A 21,292-nucleotide genomic window follows, 5' to 3' on the forward strand; every position below is an offset into this window, starting at 1 on the left:
CTCTTGATGGACTGCTTCTTTCAGAATGAAAAATTACAATTTTTCTAGTTAATATCAATTACCAAAGACAATTTTGATTGGCATGCTTGTTCAAGAGAACAGAACAAATCAACAAAACTTTAGAATGGGAAAACTCCTCTTTGCCCTGTGAATCTACTCAAGATCCACAAAGATCAGAACAGCACAAAGAAGCTGACCCATAAACACTGTACACTTCTTTATTGAAACACCAGAATTCAGTGTATTAAACTCTATTTTAACTACATTAATATTTCCATAACTTATATAAATTATTTCTTACTAATCTGTTATACTGTTGCATTATCACCCACCTAGACGCACTTTTAATTTTATAAATCAACCACTTTCAATTTTCATAAAGCAAACATGATTTTATGAACAGATCAGGTTATACATAATACATTTTAAGCTCTTAAAATAAGAAAGTGATTGCAGATTAGTAAACAGTGCTAAAAATAAGTTTGTTTCTTTGTTTTACAAAAATAGCTTTTTTCTTTTCTGGCTTTAAAACTTTTGGAAATATTACATCTTCTTTGAGGTCTCTATCAAGAGAAATCATTTTATAGAGTGTTTTCATTTTACAGTGTTTTATCAATAAGACAAAAAGGTAAGACAACAGATTTACAAGCAAACAAGGAGGCATACATAAATAAGCAGGATTCTGTTTTTCTGAGATAGATGCATCTGTGAATGAATTTTAAGTCAATACATCAGCAGTGGCACAGCTGGTTTGCAAGTTGGCCATTTTTCCGCATGACTTAAAGTTCTAAAGAGACAGATAGGAATGTATGAAGACTTAAACAACAGTTATTAATTTTTTTTTTTGGAAATAAAAAACCCAAATTTATTTTGTAGTAGCAATAGTTTCTTTTTTATTTTTTTAATATACTTTAGGAAACAATATACAAAGCTGAGCTTTCCCACCATTTTCAAACAGTGAGACACTCCAATTACACAAAGTCAGCGTTTTGTGATGGCTAAGAACAGCAGTCAGCACCAGACTTGAACAGTTAGCTACAACACAAACATCCTTTCAAATGAAAAGTCATAATAGCAAGACAGGTAAAAACCAGGAGTTAACATATGACAACTGTTGGGAGTGTCACTGATCCTTGTTGAATGTCATTAAATATTTTATACACAATTACAATTTTTTTAAAACAAAACCTCCTGTGAGGACTTATTTTTAATTAAGTAAAAAAGTATTCAACAAGAACAGCTTTGATGAAGAATCTCCAAACAGTCTAAATTGTAATATGTTATCGATCAAGGAAAAGAAAACCAGTGGTTTTTTGTTTGTTTCTTTGTTTGAAAACATGTTTATTACAACAGATACAATTCACATCTGACTAGCTTTTTCCTTCTTTCCCTCCCACAACTATGTTGACATGTTCATCGGGCTATTTCCTTATAATCTGAGAAAGGGATGTACCTTCAAACACATATGCCCAGTAGTAGTATCAGTCCATTCTTTCAGGGTGCAAATGGAAATACATTTCAATAATTTATACAAATAAGTGGGTTATGCTCAATCACTGCAATTTTAAGCTACTGTACAGGAATGAAAAGATTATAGAAAAGTGCCATAGCAACAGTGCCTTATGAAAGGAAGAAATTAGAAGAATTTTTTAAAAAAAACTAATAAAATCAGATCTAGGAATTTAAAAGGAAAATGAACACAGAAAATTAAAAACACTGCTCTGTAAAACAGAAATGGAAAAGCACTGCTGTTGATTAGGTGCAAGTGTGGAAACAGTTGTTTCATGATATTTTGTACATTACCCTAACTGTTTCAAACTGTTGCAGCTTTGAGACATAGATCACCTGGTGCTTGCATTGTATTTCAGGAAATGCAAGATTTCAGAACGATAAATTAACTAAAAAAGAGAGCTAATTTTGCAGATAGGTTTACATGTAAAAGGCTAGGTATTTAGCCATCTCAGCATTGATTAGTTTTGGATGTCTAAGCTCTGATACACATGGCTTCCCATGGCTTCACTCTACAAAACATATTTACAACGTGAAGAATACATCTACAAGAAATCTACATTTCAAGGGTTTTACAAATCACCTTGTATTTTAACCCCGAATGACTTCCTTCCTTTCTCCTTTCCCATGTTATTTTGTATTGCCCAACTCAACGGTCCAAAGTCTACGCAAATGCAGCTGAAAAAAGTTAAGACTGGGCAACTAGTTTTACAGTCTTGTACTTAAAACCCATGTGCAATTATTCAATATTTCACACCATGAAGGAATTCTGATTCTTTAGTTTTTCAAGTTCTTTAATTTGTTGTCTCAAAAAGAGTATCCTATAAAAGAAAATAATATAATTAGCATCTGAGATACCAAATTGATTCTTCAGTAAGCAGTTATTCTGTGATAAACTTGTTTATATGATTTTTTTAAACTTTTTTAAAAAAGGATAAAATTCTTGGGCCTGGAAATGATTGACATACCTTAATGGTACACATAATGGACTAAATTATTGTTCAAGATCCGGAGCACACAAGGGTACCTTCAGTAGTTCAATGGCTGTGGAGGGAGGTATTATGCCTGTTTCAGTCAGCATCATCCTGGTGTTAAATTTTAACAGTTCCTAGCCCTTGACTGTGCACTAGGGAATCATCCTCCTACATTTATGTAAAAGTTGTACAAACAAACATAACTGAAAATTTAGCAAATCAAAAAAATGCATCCAAAATGAATAATTACCTTTGCTCACGCAAAGTTGCTTGAATTTCACATACTCGAACTAAAGATCTTAAGTTTTTTAATTCAGTACAAGTTTCAGACATATGGACACTTCCTGTATTATGAGCTTCTTCACGTAATCTTGATGCCTAAAAAATTAAAAGCAACTATTCAGAAATTTATTTCATTTCTATACAATGCTGAATGAGAACTAGAATCCCAAAAATAAGAGCAATACAAAGCCCTAAACTGCTGTGTTAAAGTTAATTATACAACCATATTGTGATACTACTCTGACCTGCCAATTGGGATAGACTTTGGGATAATTACAAATATGATTAACATAAAGCAATCACAATAATATTCCTATCACCCAACATGTTCTTCAATGTTAATAAATAAACAAAATGTAAGTTTGCTGCAATCACTGTTTGTTTTATTACATTTATTTGGCTGACATGAAGTAATCTTAAATTCTCAAACTTTGAACTGAACAGGCAAGAGCCAAGGCAAGGCACTGGAGGGAAGACTGCAAAGCCAGACTCAGAAAAGAAATGAAGCCAAGCTGTGTAATTTTGGGATAGGCATTCTATCTCAGAGCTTCACTTGTTCAAAATAAAAGGACGATTCAAATAAAAAGAAAATATGCACAAAAAGTCAAATATGTGGTATTTATAATCAAGTATATATAGAATATATAATCAAGTATATATAAAATATATAATACTCAAACCCCTAGGACTAATGATAGGACAACTACATACTGCAAAGAAAGATCTGAACCCAATAACCTACCTTGCCTTTTTCCGAATGAACCACCTTCATAACTGCCAAGTTGTACTGCTAGAAAGAATAAAATCTCTCTTCCTATCCCCTTCTGAATTCAAGCAAGCCTCTCATGACATAAAATTTTCAATTCTTTGTAAGTTTGGGATTATCACAGAGAATTTAGTCCATTCAATCCAATCCCCTGATCAGTCAATAAATCCAAATTAAAGTATTAGAGACAGATCACTGTCCATCCTCTCAGTATATTCAGGAAAGGTTCCTTACCTCCTTCCTGAGTGTTAAAATGCTCTTAAAGAAAACTTAGATAGGAAGTTCTTAAGAAATGAGAAACTAAAATTTGGGATAAAATCATGTATGTCCTCAGAATCTATTTTCTTCTAGAAGATAGCAATTTGAGCTTTCCGGATGTAATCCACATATTTCCAAAAGTAAACTTTTCAGAATAGTAAGTAATTTGCTATGATCCAGGAATGTTCTGGTTCCATGGTATAACAAATTAATCTCAGAACTTCCAAATCAATGTTTCCTGGAATATTCTGGCAGATGTATACACATCTAAGTAAAAAGCACAGTTGTAAACTATTCTAGTTGAGAGGAAGAAGAAAAAACAGAAAAAGAACATGGTGCTTATTGAAAAACCTAAAAGCTTACTAAACATAAAAACAAAACAAGACAATATTCATGCAATAAGGAAAAGGGGGTTAAACTAGGTCAGCAAGAAAGAGCAAAGGCACACCCATCTACCCAAACTAGATAACATCATCAGTTTTGTTTGTTTCTGTCTTATGAAAGTTTAGCCAATTATTATTTAATTAATCTTAATTAAGTAAATTATAGCTTAGCATTACAAATGAGCCCAGCAATTATATGATTCTATATCAGTGGCCCAGTATGGCTCTAAGATTAACCAGATTTTATTTTATATCTGGATTATTCCAACCGACCTGCTGTGCTGACATATGCTGCTCATTCAATTCTGCTTGGTTTCTCCTGCCAGTGCAAGATTCCCAAATCATACACGGACTGCTTAGCATTAGGTCCATGTGAAATTACAGATTGGTTATCAAGATCAATCTTCCCCTACAGCCTCACAATATGAAGCAGAGGACCATTGACAGAAGACCTGGAAATACACTAGTGTTACCTGGATCACCTGCATCACATATAATTTAATAAATATTTATATAAACAGAATTAGAATGAAAACAACAGTTAACAACTCTAGGTTATATAGTATTTTTTATATATATAAAAAAAAAACTACTTCTGCTGCTTCTATAGCCTGTTTCTTCCCATCCAAAGAAGTTATTCTAATCTCTCTCCATTTCTAAAATGGAAAGTAGAAAATTATGAAAAAATATTAACAAAGAATGCTTACTAAATATTATCAGATACAGGTAGTCCTTGACTTACAACAGTTTATTTAGTGAACATTCAAAGTTACAACGCCACTGAAAAAAATAATTTATGATCATTTTTCGTACTTTTGATCATGGTCATTTGATCAAAATTAAGATGCTTGGCAACTGATTCATATTTATGATGTTTGCAGTGCCCTGGGGTCATGTGATCACCTTTTATGACCTTCTGACAAGCAAAGTCAAAGGGGAAGCCAGATTCATTTAACTACCATGTTAATAACTGAACTGTGGTGATTCACTTAATAACCGTGGCCAGAAAGGTCTTAAAATGGAGCAAAACCCATTTAACAATTGTTTTGCTTAGTAACAGAAATTTTGGGCTCACTTGTGGTTGTAAGCCGACAACTACTTGTACACAAAAGTTCTAATAGAACTGATCTACAACACACAAGAAAACCATTGGATGTATAATCACCTGTTTTTCTGCATGATCTGCAGGCCATCCTTGCACATGCTTTATAAGATTCTCATTGAAATGGCCTGCCAGTGTAGGAGTTAATGAACATGTAGGCCGTCCAGATGCATTCTGTGGTGCTGTTGCATTTGAAGCACTTGTATTGGAGGTATGATTTGGACCAGGAGATGGACTACTATAAGAAAAAGAATGAACTGTGTCACTGTCACATTAATTCATACAATTTTCAAATCTTCTATGTCTAATATATTTTCCTACTACTTTGCCAGCCACTAATGGACATGCATTTATTTATATTATATTTTAATTACCCAAACCTTTTTTTAAATTTATGCAGGTTATACTGAATTATTTCAATAATCACTGTCAAAATTTTAGTAATTGTTGATTTTAAACACTGACTATCCTTACAGAATCATCAAAGAAATAAAAGTTATTTGATTACAGGTGTATTTTATACATTGCTTTCCATAAATCTTTCATTTGAATAGTTGAAGAATAGTTTTTTTATTTATTCCATTTAGCGCTTTTTGAATTGGAGTGGCATAGCAATAGCAATCACAATAATCCTCAGATTTATATACTGCTCCATAATGCTTTACACCCCTCTCTAAGTGGTTTACAAAGTCAGTATATTGCTCCCAACAATCTGGACCCTTATTTTACTGACTCTGGAAGGATGGAAGGCTGAGTCAAACTTGAGTCGGTCAGGATCAAACTCCTGGCTGTGAGCAGAATTAGCCTGCAATACTGCATTCTATCCACTGAGCCACCACGATATAGAAATATTGATAATAAAAAAAACAGAAACAGCAGCCAAAAAAAAGCAGTTTTAGAAAACTATCTGGACTTACTTTTACATATAAGAAAAAAACAATATTACCATCTATCAAATTGCTGTTTCTCTGAAGGGTACATATTTACTATTGTTAACTCCAGCATCCACCTTCTTCCTCTGAGAAAGAGTTGGGAGAAGGTAAAACATGTGGCTTAGTAAGACGTGTAGTTTCTTTGAAATGTATTTAAGTCAAATTGTCTCTTAGGTTGTACAACAAAGTTTGTGTCCTGAGTTACTTTAGACCCAGTTTACTATAGAATGAAGATGTTGGGAATTATTTTCATAAAAATCAAGGGAATTTTTGGGAAAAACCTTTCTCTATAATGTTTTAAAAATCTTACATATAGCTCTCTGATATGTTCAGCTATTTAGTTGTTCAAATAAAAGTGGAATCTGAACATTTATTCTACTGCTTAGAAACAAATGAAATGGTTTTTATAAATTTGATAATTCAGCATACTTTCATTCTGTATTTTACAATTAGCAATATTTGGGCTCAGAGCGGAAAATGTTTCTGATTCTGATTCAAATGTTTAATATAAGACTGCGCAAAGCACTTAGACAAATTCGTTTGTTTAGGTCCAGCTTACTGGACCTCCTTGTATTTTTCCAGCCAACTTATGTCATGTAAGAAAAACATTAACAGATATTGGTGGTTAAATTGCAAATTTAGTAATATGATTAGTAGTCTGCAGGAGAGATATTTCTTCTAAGAAACAGAATAATCTAATAAAATAAGAAAATATAACATCTACAATTATTATATTAGCAATGCATAATTCAAACTTTAATTTAAAAACCCTGAGTAAAATGTGTAGATGAGAAAATATGCCATCAAAATGAGTATATAATATAATCAACATTTCTAGTACAATGCACAATGAAATCAATGCCTAATTAATTTAAATTTACCTTGAACGCTGAAGACTTCGAGGAGAAGCAGGTTCATGACATTGTGGTTTATCAGCAATCACAGGTTGCTGAGATGTTGACTGTAAAACTGGTCCTTGCTTAATACCTGAAGTAGTAACCTGAAGTTCAAAACTTGATTAGATACCCACATTTGTTCAAACAGCTATAATCAACAGACTGTCCTTCATCAATATTTATGCCAGAATAAAATAAGCCCTACTGTTATATAATATTGGGACTCTTGTTAAATTAATAACAAAATAAAACTTGCCCTGAGATGTTCTGGCTCCTTCTGATAAAAGCAATCCTGATAAATGAAGCTAGAGCTGAATGTTTAATACTATGATTTTTTGGTTGCTATAGTAAGGCATCTATTTAGCTCCCTTTGGCGGTATACTGGGAATACAAGAGCCTTAGGAACTTGTGAACATTCAATCACCAATTAAGATCCATTTGGTATGAATAATTACTGATTTAATATCACCTAGAGAAGCTACATGAGCTGGACTCTATATAACAATCTTGCCACAGTTCACCTATTCAAATGCCAGACACAAGACTGCATCTTTTGTTGCTCATGTTAAAAATCAACACATAAATAGGAACACACTAAAAATAAATAAAGCTAGATTTTTCATCCTTTAGAAACCAATTCATACAGTTAAGATTAGCTGGCAAAATATCTTAAAATATTTCAGTCTTTTATTTTATACAACAAATATTACAATATAGAAGGCACTAAAATATCATTGAGAACATTTAAAATCTGCAGATGACATTATGGTAAAACTTTTAAGAAGAGAGAGATTTTAAGATCTGGACACAATGGGCTGAAATTAGGATGAAATTTAATAGAGGGAAATATAAAGTCCTGCACTGGGGTAAGAAGTATTAAATTCATATGCATACAATGTGGAAGACCAACTTACCAACTTTTTAAAAAAAAGTTTTGAGTGTCCTTGTCAACTACAAGTATAAACCACCATGTGATGATTTATAATTCTATGAACATACTGGAGACTAACCATAATAGAGTTTTATTCTTACAACATTAAAGCTTACCTTTGGCTGTGATGATACAGGAGGTGTACTAATCAAAGGTTTCAAAGGAACTGTGTTAGTCTGAGGCGTGCTTATTCTTGGAGATACATATGATCTTGGTGATGAAGCATCGGATGTTAAAGACATTGGGGACTGATTAGATGGTTGAGCTGTGAATAAAATCATAACAGTGATTTATTGCTTATTGACTATTTTTAAAGAAACAGTATTTTATGACAGTTAAGTCAGGCAATCCTATAAATAAATTTGCTGCTGTCATTAACATAAATAAAGTCAAAGCAGGCATTACTGCATCAATCAATCAACCTTTATTATAGTCACAGTCCAGCAAATTTACTGCATCAAAGAATGAAAATCTTACATTAGCATGACATACACAACTATTTGTGCTGCAACAATAAGTAGGATTTAGGAAAAAACTAGGCAACTCATGCCCTGTTCAGTCATTCTTCCAGATATATTTTCTTAACTAAGCAAAGAAACAGAATGCTCATGGGTGGGCAAAAAAGCAGTGGGAGAGATTTTCTGTCGGCTCCCCTTGTGAGGAAGCTGGCAGGGAGCATCAGAAACCTTCCTTCCTTCCTTCTCCCTTGAATTCCTACTGGTTCTTTTATTTTGTTTGTGGAAAGCTTGCAAGGAGAAGGTCAGTAGAGAAGCCAGCATGAAGTTGCAAGGCTGCTGCTGGATGGGAAGAAATGAGGACTGGGAAACTGTCTCAGAACACTGAAAATGAAGATCACGTGATCAGCAGCCTATAGCACTGAAGCAGCCACAACCTTCCCAAAGGCTATTCCCTCAGAAGTCATGTATCCCAGATTTTATAAGTTAAGTTAGTCCATTTGGGATATCTCAGCTAAAAAATTATTATCCTATGATGCATTGTTTCAATCGGTTTAAAAGTCATGACAACAAATGCTTTAGTAGTATATAGGTAATTTGTTTTCAACAGACTTTTTGGAAACAAGAAGTACATAAATTGCAGCAAATGAATAAGCAAACAAATGCATGCACTGATCTACAGTTAGCTTTTTATGAGAGCAATCTCCATAACTTTAACCTAAAACACTAAGAACCACACACAATGAATAAAAATCAAATTTCTCCTTGCATATTAACCATATTTAGAAAATACAGCTACAAAAAACATTCTGTGCCCAAAAACATTGAGCCATAGGCAGTCTGTACCAAGATTAAAAATCTGGGCACAAACCTGAAATACAGGTAGTCCTTGATTTATGATGACAATTAAACTCAAAATTCCTACTGTTAAGCAAGACAATTGTTAAGTGAGTTTTGCCCCATTTTACAACTTTTCTTGCCACAGTTACTAAATAAATCACTAGAGTTGTTAAGTTAATAACACAGTTAAGTGAATCTGGCTTTTCCACTGACTTTGCTTGTAAGAAAATCATAAAAGGTGATCACATGACCCAGAGACAATGCAACCATCATAAATATGAGCCAATTGCCAAGAGTCCAAATTTTGATTATGTGACCATGGAAATGCTGCAACAGTTATAAGTGTGAAAAACAGTCATCAGTCACTTTTTTAAGAGCCGTTGTAACTTTGAATAATCATTAGGTTGTAAATTGAGGATTGTTAAAAGAAGGGCTTCAGATTATCTTCTGCCTCCTCTGCTTATCTTGATCTAAGACCCTTAACTGGTAAATTTGAATTTCTCTCTAGTTTTGATACAACTCAAGCATTACAACTGAATATTTGGGATAAGATAAACATGATTTGGGCTTTACTTCAGTTATTATTTGGCCTATTGAAATCCTGGCAATTATTGAGATTTCTGTACTTAATGCTACAAGATATGTATGTAGGTATGTAAAATAACAACCCATTTATTTATGAAAATCTTAACAATATTGGACAATCCTGGTTTAACGATAATGGATACTTTTAATGGAGAGATTAAGATGAGTCTCCTATATTTTTATTGCTAAGCATCAACTCAGCCCTATAAAAAATATTTTAATATTCTTTTCAAACTGAACAAATCTGAAATATTTCTCAAGTGCTTCTTGGAAATTTGTTGAGCTAAAGTATTAATTATTTAGTTGAGCTGGTGCAGATATTATTATTGCCAGTTCTGTTTCACAATAGTTTTAGTACTGAAGAAATTCTAAAATGAAATCTTTTAAAGAAAATAAATAAATCTGATAATAATTGTAAGATCTGGGGAATAATGAACTTAAATTTTCTGGTAAACCTGTGGAGAAATCACTTTAATAATTAATTCTCTATTATTTTAAAATGAGATTGATACAAAGAAAATTTCTTAACATAACATAAATTAGATACAATCTTTTATATATGCTGGTATAATTGTCTAAAAAATGAACATCTATATAGAAATAGTAATTCACATGGCTGAACCAGCTATAACTGCCAGCTCAGGACTGAAATAAATAGGGTAGATAAGGCTTTAAATCAATTTTTCTGTGTTAAGGATAGCTATATTCCTCGTATTTGATATCTATAAAAATATGCAGAAATATGGATTTCTAGGGCATAAAGATTGACTAATATAGTAGTCATACAAAATTGGGAGGATAAATCTACAACTGATTTGCAGCAACAGATCACTTTTGTGTCCACATTTAGGTTTTGGGGCGGAATGGGGTGCATCTGCTTTTTTTGCCAAAATGGCAAGGTGCAAACTTTTCATTGATAAAAGTAAAAATATTTTCAAATTATTCTGTTTACAATGTGACTTTCTAGGACTCTTTATTCTTTAATATCATGGTTACTAATCTTGAAACTATATTGATAATACTGTTGTGTATACTTTATATATACAAGTAGTCCTCAGTTATTAACTTCTCATTCAGTGACCATTGAAAATTATGATTGTGCTGAATAAGTGGTATTTATTATTGGCCTTCCATGTTTTAACTGCTGCTTTGCTCCCATTGTCACTTGGTCATGATCCAGGCATTTGGCAACCAGTTAATAGTTACAATGGTCACAGTATTCCATGGTCATGTCATCACCATTTGTGACCTTCCCTGCCAACTTCCCACAAGCAAAGTCAATCTGGAAATTGGCAAGGAAGGTTATAAATTATTCCTGTTTTTTCTTCTGAGGAACCCCACTATAGAGTATGACATCCCAGAGAGATCTTTCTCCGTAGCACACATTCATTCTGCAGCACCCTTGGCACTTACGCAGCACAGCAGCAACCCCTCCTGAAATACACTCACTACAGCAATCCCGCATCTCAATCTATTTGTACTCACCTACCAATAAGTCTGCTTGCCAGCTCCCTAGGCCAGTGATGGCAAAACTTTTAGAGACCGAGTGCCCAAATTGCAACCCAAAACCCACTTACGCATCGTCAGGTGCGGGTGGGTATGGCCCATTGGGTGGGCGTGGCTGCGGTGGTAATGACAGACTGGGTGGGATTAAAAAGTTCAATCAATCAATTCCAACTTTGCAAGATCTTTTTTTTCCCGTGAGAAGTTGAAATTGATTGATTGAACCTTTTTTTTTTTTTTGCACACGGCGGCAGAAGCCTAAAGCGAAAATGTTTTATAAAACCCAGCTGAAGGCCTAGGACTGGGGCGACGGCACGTGTGCCCACAGAGAGGGCTCTGAGTGCCGCCTCTGGCACCCGTGCCATAGGTTCACCACCACTGCCCTAGGACTTGCAACTTCCTGTCAGCTTTTCTATTAGCTTTGCTTGTGGGAAGGCAGCAGTTAGTCACAAATTATAGTCATATAAGGTTCCCACTTAACAACTCACAACCCTCACTTAACTGTTGGCAACAGGGATGGCTGCAATTGACATTGCTAAGCATGATACAACAGCATCATTTAAAACAAATTCCAGTCCCAATTATTGTCATTAAGCAAATGCTACCTGCATGTTGTTTTCTATTAATTAGATTAATATAATAAAAACTACCCAATCCAAAGTACTAGAAGCATCTGAAAATATAAATGCAGTGCTTTTTTTGTCACAGAACACACAGAACAGCATTCCGGCACCTTTTTTTGAAGGGAAGAACCGGCTCCTTCTAAACTGCCAGCACGAGTAAAGCTCTGGCTCGGTGAAAGGAAGCTGCCCGGGGAAATCGGAAGCATCAAAGATCGACCCGGAAACACTTCTGTGGCCCTGAAAGCAGACCCTCTTCTCTGCCTTGGTTCATGGTCCTCCCCCCGCCGCCGCTGCCTGTCCTCACCCCAATGTTGGCCACAAGGGACTAAGACTGACTCCTAGAGCGAATCTCTTCAAGTGACCAGGTGCGCTCCTAAAGCAGTAGCATCACTGCCGCCTTGGTCACTCTGGGCTCCGGATGAAGCCTCTGTGTCGAGGAGGAGGACAAGGTGGCAGAAGACATGCCAGCTTCAAACAAGCACCCTCTCAAAAGCCGCAGCAATGGCATCCGTCAGCTGACGCTGCTCATATGACCTGTACCTCAGAAGCTCCCTAAAGCGGTTCTCTTCCCACCCCCCGTAAAGGGTTTTCGACTGGAGCCAGAGCTGTGCGTGAGTTCTGGCACTTTTCTTTTTCAAAAAAAGCACTGTATAATGCATTTTTTCTACTGCATAAATAGTAACTTTATTTTAAACTGAATTACCATGTTGCATAGACCACTGAACAGATATATTTTTCATATACCACCAGCCCTTTGAGGTAATCTAAACCTCAAGATTATGAATATTAGTACCATTTGTATTATGATGTTAGAGTAACAGAACCTTGCAGGCATCTCTCTTTTTACATTCCAGGGAACTAGAGTGGGACAACTTTAGTTCTCTGACCGCTGTCTGGGCTGAGCTCTTCCTCCTGCCTCTCAAGGTTACTCACACAGCACATTACATGTACAGAGCAAGCCTTGGTCTGAATGTTGAAGAGGATTTCTAATGATAACCAAGAATTCACCTATAACGCAGACCCAAGACGGGATACACATCTTCACAAGCAGGGTGTGGCTGTTGCATACACAGAGATTACCCAACTGCTCCTTCTTAGAAAAAATCTGGTACATTTAAAACTAGAGGCAGAACTTCAGAAGTTATGAATTGAGGCTCAGAAAAGCAGATGCCAAGAAGTTCACATATAACATTTGCGAATTTTCAAGAAGTTGGAATAGTCCAGTTAACTGAAGTGAAGGGAACCCGTTTCCAGAGTATATTTTATTTCTGGTAGAAATGGGTACAGCACATAACTAAGAAATTGCCATGAAGATTAATTTTGTTTCTATGTTGCACTAAGACAAAATTTTAAGTCTAATATTCTTATTCCTATTTAAAGTTAAACATTTTCTTATTTGTGAATGAAGTATATAGGAAATGTCTTCTCTAGAAATTATGTTGTATTTGGTAATGTTAATTTGAAATACCTAGTAACTCTCTTTAAGGTTGCACGGGCACTAAGTATGAGGCATTTATAACCAATTAGGGCCATCTAGTGGCCTCCTCTGTTCTTTGAATTATTTTATCCCTAATTGTTAATCATTCAACAAGATTAATAGGATGTTACATGAAACTCAAAGTACTTTAGTACAAAGCAGAAATCTAATCTTAAAAAAAAAAAAACTTTGCATGCCTTTGAGTCAGTCTTGATTCTTGCCAATTGCCTGCAAAAGTCCATGAAGTTTTCTTGCCAATGTTTTCGAAAGTGGTTTGCCACTACTTTCTTCCTAGGCTGAGAATATTTGACTAGCTCAAAATCACTCAGATGGCTTTGTGCATAAGGTAGAACCAGAATTCACAATTCCCTGGTTTCTAGCCTGGGCCTTTACATTAAAATGACTCTGCTCTTTGTTACTTTTAAGTGTCCCCTGTCAAAATACTATATGAAACAAAAAAAGTAATAAATAATATAATCACAAATGCAAATCAAGCCAAACAATGGTAATTTAGCTGTCAGTGGCTAATCAGCAAGACAATCGTTAGGTAAAATTATTACACAAATATCTTTGTTATCTTTTCTATTACTGAATATGGATGTTATAAGAGCATTGATCAATTCACACAATTTGCCTCAGATAAACATACACACATACAAACAGGATTTCTTTTCATTATTTTGGTAATTATAGTTCATTGGTCAAGCTCACATGAAATACAAGACAGCTTCAGAAACACAGCAACAAGAAGTGTCCAAATTACCTTGTGTAGAAAGCTGTGTTGCTTGAGTAATCAGAGAACTTATATTAAAAGATGGTCCAGCAGTGAGAATTTTATGAAGAATAGACTGCAGAGAAGCTTGTGTCACAGCAGCTGTAAGAACTAACATACAAAGATTATCAAATTGTTGTTTCCTAAACCAAATTAAAGTGTTTTATACATTTGTGAAAAACTTAGCAACTGAATATATAAACACAATGGTTTTCCCTCTCCTTCTGAAAGCTTCAGTATACATGCCACTATGTGAAAATGTCAGATTGGTTTCTCAAGTCAGTAAAAGAATTTGGTTCCCCCTCTGGTGATCTTCACAGTAGCATGGTACAGTCAGATCCAGAAATATTGGGACATCGACACAATTCGAACATCTTTGGCTCTATACACTACCACAATGGAGTTGGAATGAAACAAACACAATGTGCTTTAACTGCAGACTGTCAGCTTTAATTTGAGGGTATGTACATCCAACTCAAGTGAACGGGGTAGGACTTACAGCAGTTTGCATATGTGCCTCCCACTTGTTAAGGGACCAAAGGTAATGGGACAATTGGCTTCTCAGCTGTTTCATGGCCAGGTGTGTGATATTCCCTCATTACCCCAATTACAATGTGCAAATAAAAGGCCCAGAGTTCATTTCAAGTGTGCTATTTGCATTTGGAATCGGTTGCTGGCAACTCTCAAGATGAGATCCAAAGAGCTGTCACTATCAGTGAAGCAAGCCATCATTAGGCTGAAGAAACAAAACAAACCCATCAGAGAGATAGCAAGAACATTAGGTGTGGCCCAAACAAGTGTTTGGAACATTCTCAAAAAGAAAGAACACACCGGTGAGCTCAGCAACACCAAAAGACCTGGGAGATCACAGAAAACAGCTGTGGTGGATGACCGAAGAATTCTTTCCCTGGTGAAGAAAACACCCTTCACAAAAGTTGGCCAGATCAAGAACACTCTCCAGGAGGTAGGTGTATGCGTGTCAAAGTCAACAATCAAGAGAAGACTTCACCAGAGTGAATAGAGAAGAGTTCACAAGATGTAAACCATTGGTGAGCCTCAAAAGCAGGAAGGCCAGATTAGAGTTTGCCAAACAACATCTAACAAAGCCTTCACAGTTCTGGAACAAGATCCTATGGACAGATGAGACCAAGATCAACTTGTACCAGAGTGATGGAAAGAGAAGAGTATGGAGAAGGAAAGGAAATGCTCATGATCCTAAGCATACCAACTCATCAGTGAAGTATGGTGGTGGTAGTGTCATGGCGTGGGCATGTATGGCTGCCAATGGAACTGGTTCTCTTGTATTTACTGATGATGTGACTGCTGACAAAAGCAGCAGGATGAATTCTGAAGTGTTTCAGGCAATATTATCTGCTCACATTCAGCCAAATGCTGTAGAACTCATTGGACGGCGCTTCACAGTGCAGATGGATAATGACCCAAAGCATACTGCAAAAGCAACCAAAGAGTTTGTGAAGGGACAGAAGTGGAATGTTATGCAATGGCCAAGTCAATCACCTGACCTGAATCCCATTGAGCATGCATTTCACTTGCTGAAGACAAAACTGAAGGGAAAAAGCCCCAAGAACAAGCAGGCACTGAAGACAGTTGCAGTAGAGGCCTGGCAGAGCATCACCAGGGATGAAACCCAGCGTCTGGTGATGTCTATGCATTCCAGACTTCAGACTGTGATTGACTGCAAAGGATTTGCAACCAAGTATTAAGAAGGGAAAGTTTGATTTATGATTATTATTCTGTCCCATTACCTTTGGTCCCTTAACAAGTGGGAGGTACATATGCAAACTGCTGTAAGTCCTACCCCGTTCACCTGAGTTGGATGTACATACCCTCAAATTAAAGCTGACAGTCTGCAGTTAAAGCACATTGTGTTTGTTTCATTCCAACTCCATTGTGGTGGTGTATAGAGCCAAAGATGTTCGAATTGTGTCAATGTCCCAATATTTCTGGACCTGACTGTATATCTGCCTCTTTACTCTTTGTTATTCCCCAAAATTAGACATTCATTATTATTAAGATTCATTAATTTCTAGAAGGATGCAAACATGGGTAATCTTTGGTTAATGGCTGCTTGTTCAGTGACTGTTCAAAGATATGAAAGCACTGAACAAGTGGTATTTATCATCAATTCTCAAAGTTATGGCCATTGCAGCATCTCTGCAGTTATGTGATTGTGATTCAGGTATTTGGCAACTGGTGTACAATTTTGATGATTGCAGCATCCCAGTCATGAGTTCAAATTATGATTGTAAACCAAAGACTATCTATTTCTATATTTAGAAATAAGCCCTACTGAATTCAATGGTATTTACTCCCAGGTAAATAACTCCAATCTCTTCATTTATGAAATAAAAATACTAGTATCAGACATTCCTTATCTAAAATGCTATTTTATGACCAAGTTTTCTATTAAACTGATTTCAAACAATCCACTATACCAGTGGTTCTCAATCTTCCTAATGCCGCGACCATTTAATACAGTTCCTCATGTTGTGGTGATCCCCAACCCCTCATCCAGCTAGCCAGGGAGGGGGGGCAGGAAGGTCGCTCTGCCGGCTCCGCCCAGCCTGGTTGGAGAAGCGCCCAGGCGGGGAGAGGGAGGAGAGCCAAGAGGGCGACAGCATCAGCAGAGCTTAGTTCAACCTCCTCCGTGGAAAGGACAGGGGTAGGCAACCCAAAACACTCAAAGAGCCATTTGGACACGTTTCCCACTGAAAACAAAACACTGGGAGCCGCAAAACCCTTTTGATATCTAAAATGAAGATAATACTGCATATATCCTTTTTTACCTTTAATGCATGTATGCATGTATGCATGTATGTATGTATCTGTGTTTGTGTGTGTATAAATAAAATAAAGGTAAAAAAGGATATATGCAGTGTTATCTTCATTTTAGATGTCAAAACCATCTCTCTCTCTCTCTCTCTTTCCTTCCTTTCCTCTCTCCCCTCCCTCTTACCTCTCTTTCCTCTCCCTTTCCTTTTTTCTCTTTCCTTTCTTTCCTTTCTCTTTCATCTCCCTTTCTTTCCCTTTCCTCTCCCCATTCTCTTTCCTCTCCCCTTCTTTCTTTTTCCTCTTTCTCTCTTTCCTCTCCATCTTTCTCTTTCCTCTTTCTCTTTCCTCTCTTCTCGCTCCTTTCCTCTTTCCTCTCCCCTTTTCTTTCCTCTCTTTCTCCCTTTCCTCTTTCCTCTCTTCTCTTTCCTTTCTCCTCTCGTTTCCTGTTTCTCTTTCCTTTCTCTTTCTTCTCTTCTTTCTCTTTCCTCTCTCTCCCTTTCCTCTTTCCTTCTTTCCTCTCTTTTTCTCTTTCCTCCCCCCCTTTTCTCTTTCCTCTCCCTCTCTTTCTCTTTCCTCTTTCTCTTTCCTCTCTCTTTTCCTGTTTCTCTTTCCTCTCTCACTTATGGCAGCATCGTTGGGAGTCCACGCTGTCCCCAGCCCGGCCTCTGCCGCATCCTCAGCCAAACGGGGGGGGGGGGGGGCAGCAGGAGGAAGAAGGAGAGGAGAGCAAGGAAGCAGCCACCCCAGCCGGGCTCCGCACTGCCCAACCTCGCCCTCCGCCCATCAATAGAGCCGCGGTGGGGGCTGGTGCCATGTGGCCCCTGCCAGCCCGTCCGCCAGCTCGGCTGCTCTCCCCAGGCACCCCTCTTGTCCCAGCACCCACCCGAGCCACTGGGGGGACAGCAGGAGGAAGAAGGGGAGGAGGAAGAGGAGGGCAAAGAGATAGAGGAGCGGTGTCTCAGTTCCTAAGACCATTAGAAATATGTGTTTTCCGATAGTCTTAGGCGACCCCTGTGAAAGGGTCGTTCGACCCCCAAAGGGGTCGCGACCCACAGGTTGAGAACCGCTGCACTATACGAAGAAAATGTACATAGAGCATTCTACAACTCAAAAGTTAAAAAACCTGTCCTGGTTTTAGCAATGATAGCAAATGCACACATAAGAAACACAAGGCTCCTATCCCAATATCAGTGAAGGAATAGGGATTTTTTAAAGAGAGCAAATAATATATAGGTAATATTTCTACAATTCCTGATCCTCAGTTGCAAATGCTGCTCTCTGCACTATTTTAAAGTCATATGCTCCCAGTCATTCTCTGAATGAAAAAGTCATTTAACAAAATGATCCCAACATCTTCTCAATGATGAAAAAAGTGTAAGGATCTTTTTAGGAAGAAAGGCCATTAAGCAAATAGAATAATAACAGAATAACAAACTTGAAGATCTTCTAGTACAGTGGTTCTCAACCTGTGGGTCGGGACCCCATTTGGGGTCAACTGACCATTTCACGGGGGTCACCAAACCACACTGTCCGCCATTTTTTTCCCTTTTCCCTAGCTGTCCTACTCCCTCTTATTGGTGGCCACACCCACTTGGGGGTCACCACAACACGGGGAACTGTATTATGGGGTCACGGCATTAGAAAGGTTGAGAACCACTGTTCTAGTACAACCTTTTGCTTGAGCAGGAAACCCTATACCACTTCAGACAAATGGTTGCCCAATCTCTTCTTAAAAACGTCCAGTGTTGGAACTCCCACAACTTCTGGAAGCAAGTCATCCCACTGATCTAATTGTCAGGAAAATTTCCTTAGCTCTAGGTTGATTTCTCCTTTTTTAGTTTCCATCATTGTTTCTTGTCCTGCCCTCAGATGCTTTAGAGCAGTGGTTCTTAACCTGGACGATATTGCCCCCAGGGGGCGATTTCATTTTTCAGGGGGGCAATGGAACAAAAAGGGGCGACGTTGGGGCGAAGGAACAAAAAGGGGGCGACGGAGCGAGAAGTTTTGGGGACACTTTTGAGACTTTGAGACAGTGAATCGCTGTATATCTGTCATACAAAAACATCAGATTGCTCGCTATTAGTGGATTGAATTGTGTTTTCAAATGTTCCTCCAGCTAGCTTCAGTACAGAACACCGTACATATGTGAATACACATTGCTTTTCATGCGCGTTGCGCAGCAGCCTCTACCCTTTTTATATTTCTTTTTGCATCTTAAATTTCACTTGTAATTCAATCATTAAATATTACTGTTTTTCTTTTCGGGCATTTCACTTTCTTGCAATTGAATTTTGTTTTCAAAGTGGTCATTACATTTAAGTGTCTTGAATAAATAAGATAATAATGAAATATATATATCACAAAGTTTGGGAATAAAGTGACGGGTGGCACCAAAATTTTTCACACAGTTGACATATGGGGAAAAGATTGGAAATAAATTATTTGCATCAATAGGTCCTGATGACAATTTTAAAGAAAATAAAACAAGTGTTTGCATAAATTGAAGAATTATTTCCTATGTTGTGATTGAGAGGTTATGTTGGTGGAGGGGGGCGATGACAACTTCCTCATTGGCTCAAGGGAGCAATTCGTTCAAAAAGGTTAAGAACCACTGTTTTAGAGAATAGCTTGGCTCCTTCTTTGTGGCAGCCCCTGAGATATTGGAACACTATCATATTACCCCTAGTCCTTCTTTTCATTAAAATAGACATAACCAATTCCTGCAACCATTCTTTGTACGTTTTAGCCTCCAGTCCCTAATCATCTTTGTTGCTTTTCTCAGCACTTTCTAGAGTCTCAACATCTTTTTTATATCATGCTGACCAAAACTGAATGCAGTATTCCAAATATAGTCTTACCAAGGTATTATAAAGTGGTATTAACACTTCATGTGATCTTGATTCTATCCCTCCGTTAATGCAGCTTAGGATTGCATTGGCTTTTTTGACAGGTACAGAACAGCGCTGGGTCATATTTAAGTGATTGTCCATTAGGACTCCAAGATCCCCCTTATAGTTACTACTATTGAGTCAGATACCACCTATTCTATACCTTCTATATTTTTCTTGCCTAAAGATAAAACCATATTTTTCTCACCACTGAATTTCATTTTGTTAGATAGGGCCCAGTATTCAAGACTATCAAGACCCTTCTGTATCTTGAACTTATCTTCTGGAGTATTGATTATTCCTGCCAGCTTGGCGGTTTGCAAATTTGATGAATTCCTCTTCTATTCCCTCACTGAAATCATTTATAAAGATACTGAAAAGTACTGAGCCTAGGGCAGGGCCTTGTGGTACCCCACTTACTTCCCTCCATGTAGATGCAGTTCCATTAAAAATTACTGTTACGAATCCATCTAGTGGTGATGCTGTCTAGCTAACATGATGCTGTTTAACCAGCATGATCTATTTGGCTTCTGGTTGTGACTTTGTTTACTTCTCGATGTTAACAGATTTATTGCTTATCTTTTCTAGAATCTTTCCAGGTATTGATGTCAGGCTGATAAATGTGTAGTTTCCTGGATCATTCCCCCCCTTTTTTTCAAGATAGGAACTACCTCAGCCCTTTTCCAGTCATCTGGTAGTTTCCCGGTATTCCAGAATCTTTTGAAAGATATGGTCCAGTTGTTCTGACATCACTTCTGCTAATTCTTCAGAACCTTGGGCTGTAATCTATCTAGTCCTGGTGATTTGAACATCTAGAGCATTCTCTTACAATTTTCTTGCTTGCTTTGACTTGCATTTTGCAGCTGTGTGATAGTTTTCCCTTTTGTGTAAATAAACTAAAGCTTGCAACAAAAGTCAAAAATAACAACAACAACAAAAAAAGCTTCTTTCAATATGTAAAAACAAAGAAAAAAGTCAAGGAAATGATTGGTCTGTGAGGGAGAAAATGGCAAGGTGACAAGCAGGGAGAAAGCAGAACTGCTTAACTAAGTTTTTTTTTTTTTTGAAAGATGAAAAAAATGAGTTAAGCAGTTCTGCTTTCTCCCTGCTGCTCATCACCTTTTTGCCATTTTCTCCCTCACAGACCAATGATTTCCTTGACTTTTTTCTTATTTTGACATGTTGAAAGAAGCTTTTTTTGTTGTTATTTTTGACTTTTGTTGCAAGCCTTAGTTCATTTTTAGCCTTAGTTTTCCTGAGTTTATATTTGCAGGTTTGGGCTATTTGCTGATATTCTGCCTTAGTCATGCTCCCCTCTTTCCA

General features: G+C 36.9%; 1 protein-coding gene across 3 annotated transcripts in view; it reads right to left on the reverse strand.

Moving 5' to 3' along the window:
• Window positions 1-835: 835 nt before the first annotated feature.
• The window catches only part of WAC (WW domain containing adaptor with coiled-coil), a 48,921-nt gene continuing 28,464 nt past the window's right edge, over window positions 836-21,292 (reverse strand). For all 3 annotated transcript variants that reach the window (XM_039363870.1, XM_039363851.1, XM_039363861.1), the window contains exons 9-14: window positions 14,280-14,399; window positions 8,150-8,298; window positions 7,088-7,206; window positions 5,338-5,512; window positions 2,734-2,861; window positions 836-2,330 (exon numbers count right to left, since the gene is read on the reverse strand). In XM_039363870.1, coding sequence (XP_039219804.1) covers window positions 2,261-2,330; window positions 2,734-2,861; window positions 5,338-5,512; window positions 7,088-7,206; window positions 8,150-8,298; window positions 14,280-14,399 — 761 coding nt within the window. In that variant the 3' untranslated portion in view covers window positions 836-2,260. The remainder of the gene's footprint in view (window positions 2,331-2,733; window positions 2,862-5,337; window positions 5,513-7,087; window positions 7,207-8,149; window positions 8,299-14,279; window positions 14,400-21,292) is intronic.

The sequence above is a fragment of the Crotalus tigris genome, unplaced genomic scaffold (assembly GCF_016545835.1).
Source record: "Crotalus tigris isolate CLP2741 ecotype Arizona unplaced genomic scaffold, ASM1654583v1 scf7180000017591.2836849, whole genome shotgun sequence".
NCBI lineage: Eukaryota > Metazoa > Chordata > Lepidosauria > Squamata > Viperidae > Crotalus > Crotalus tigris.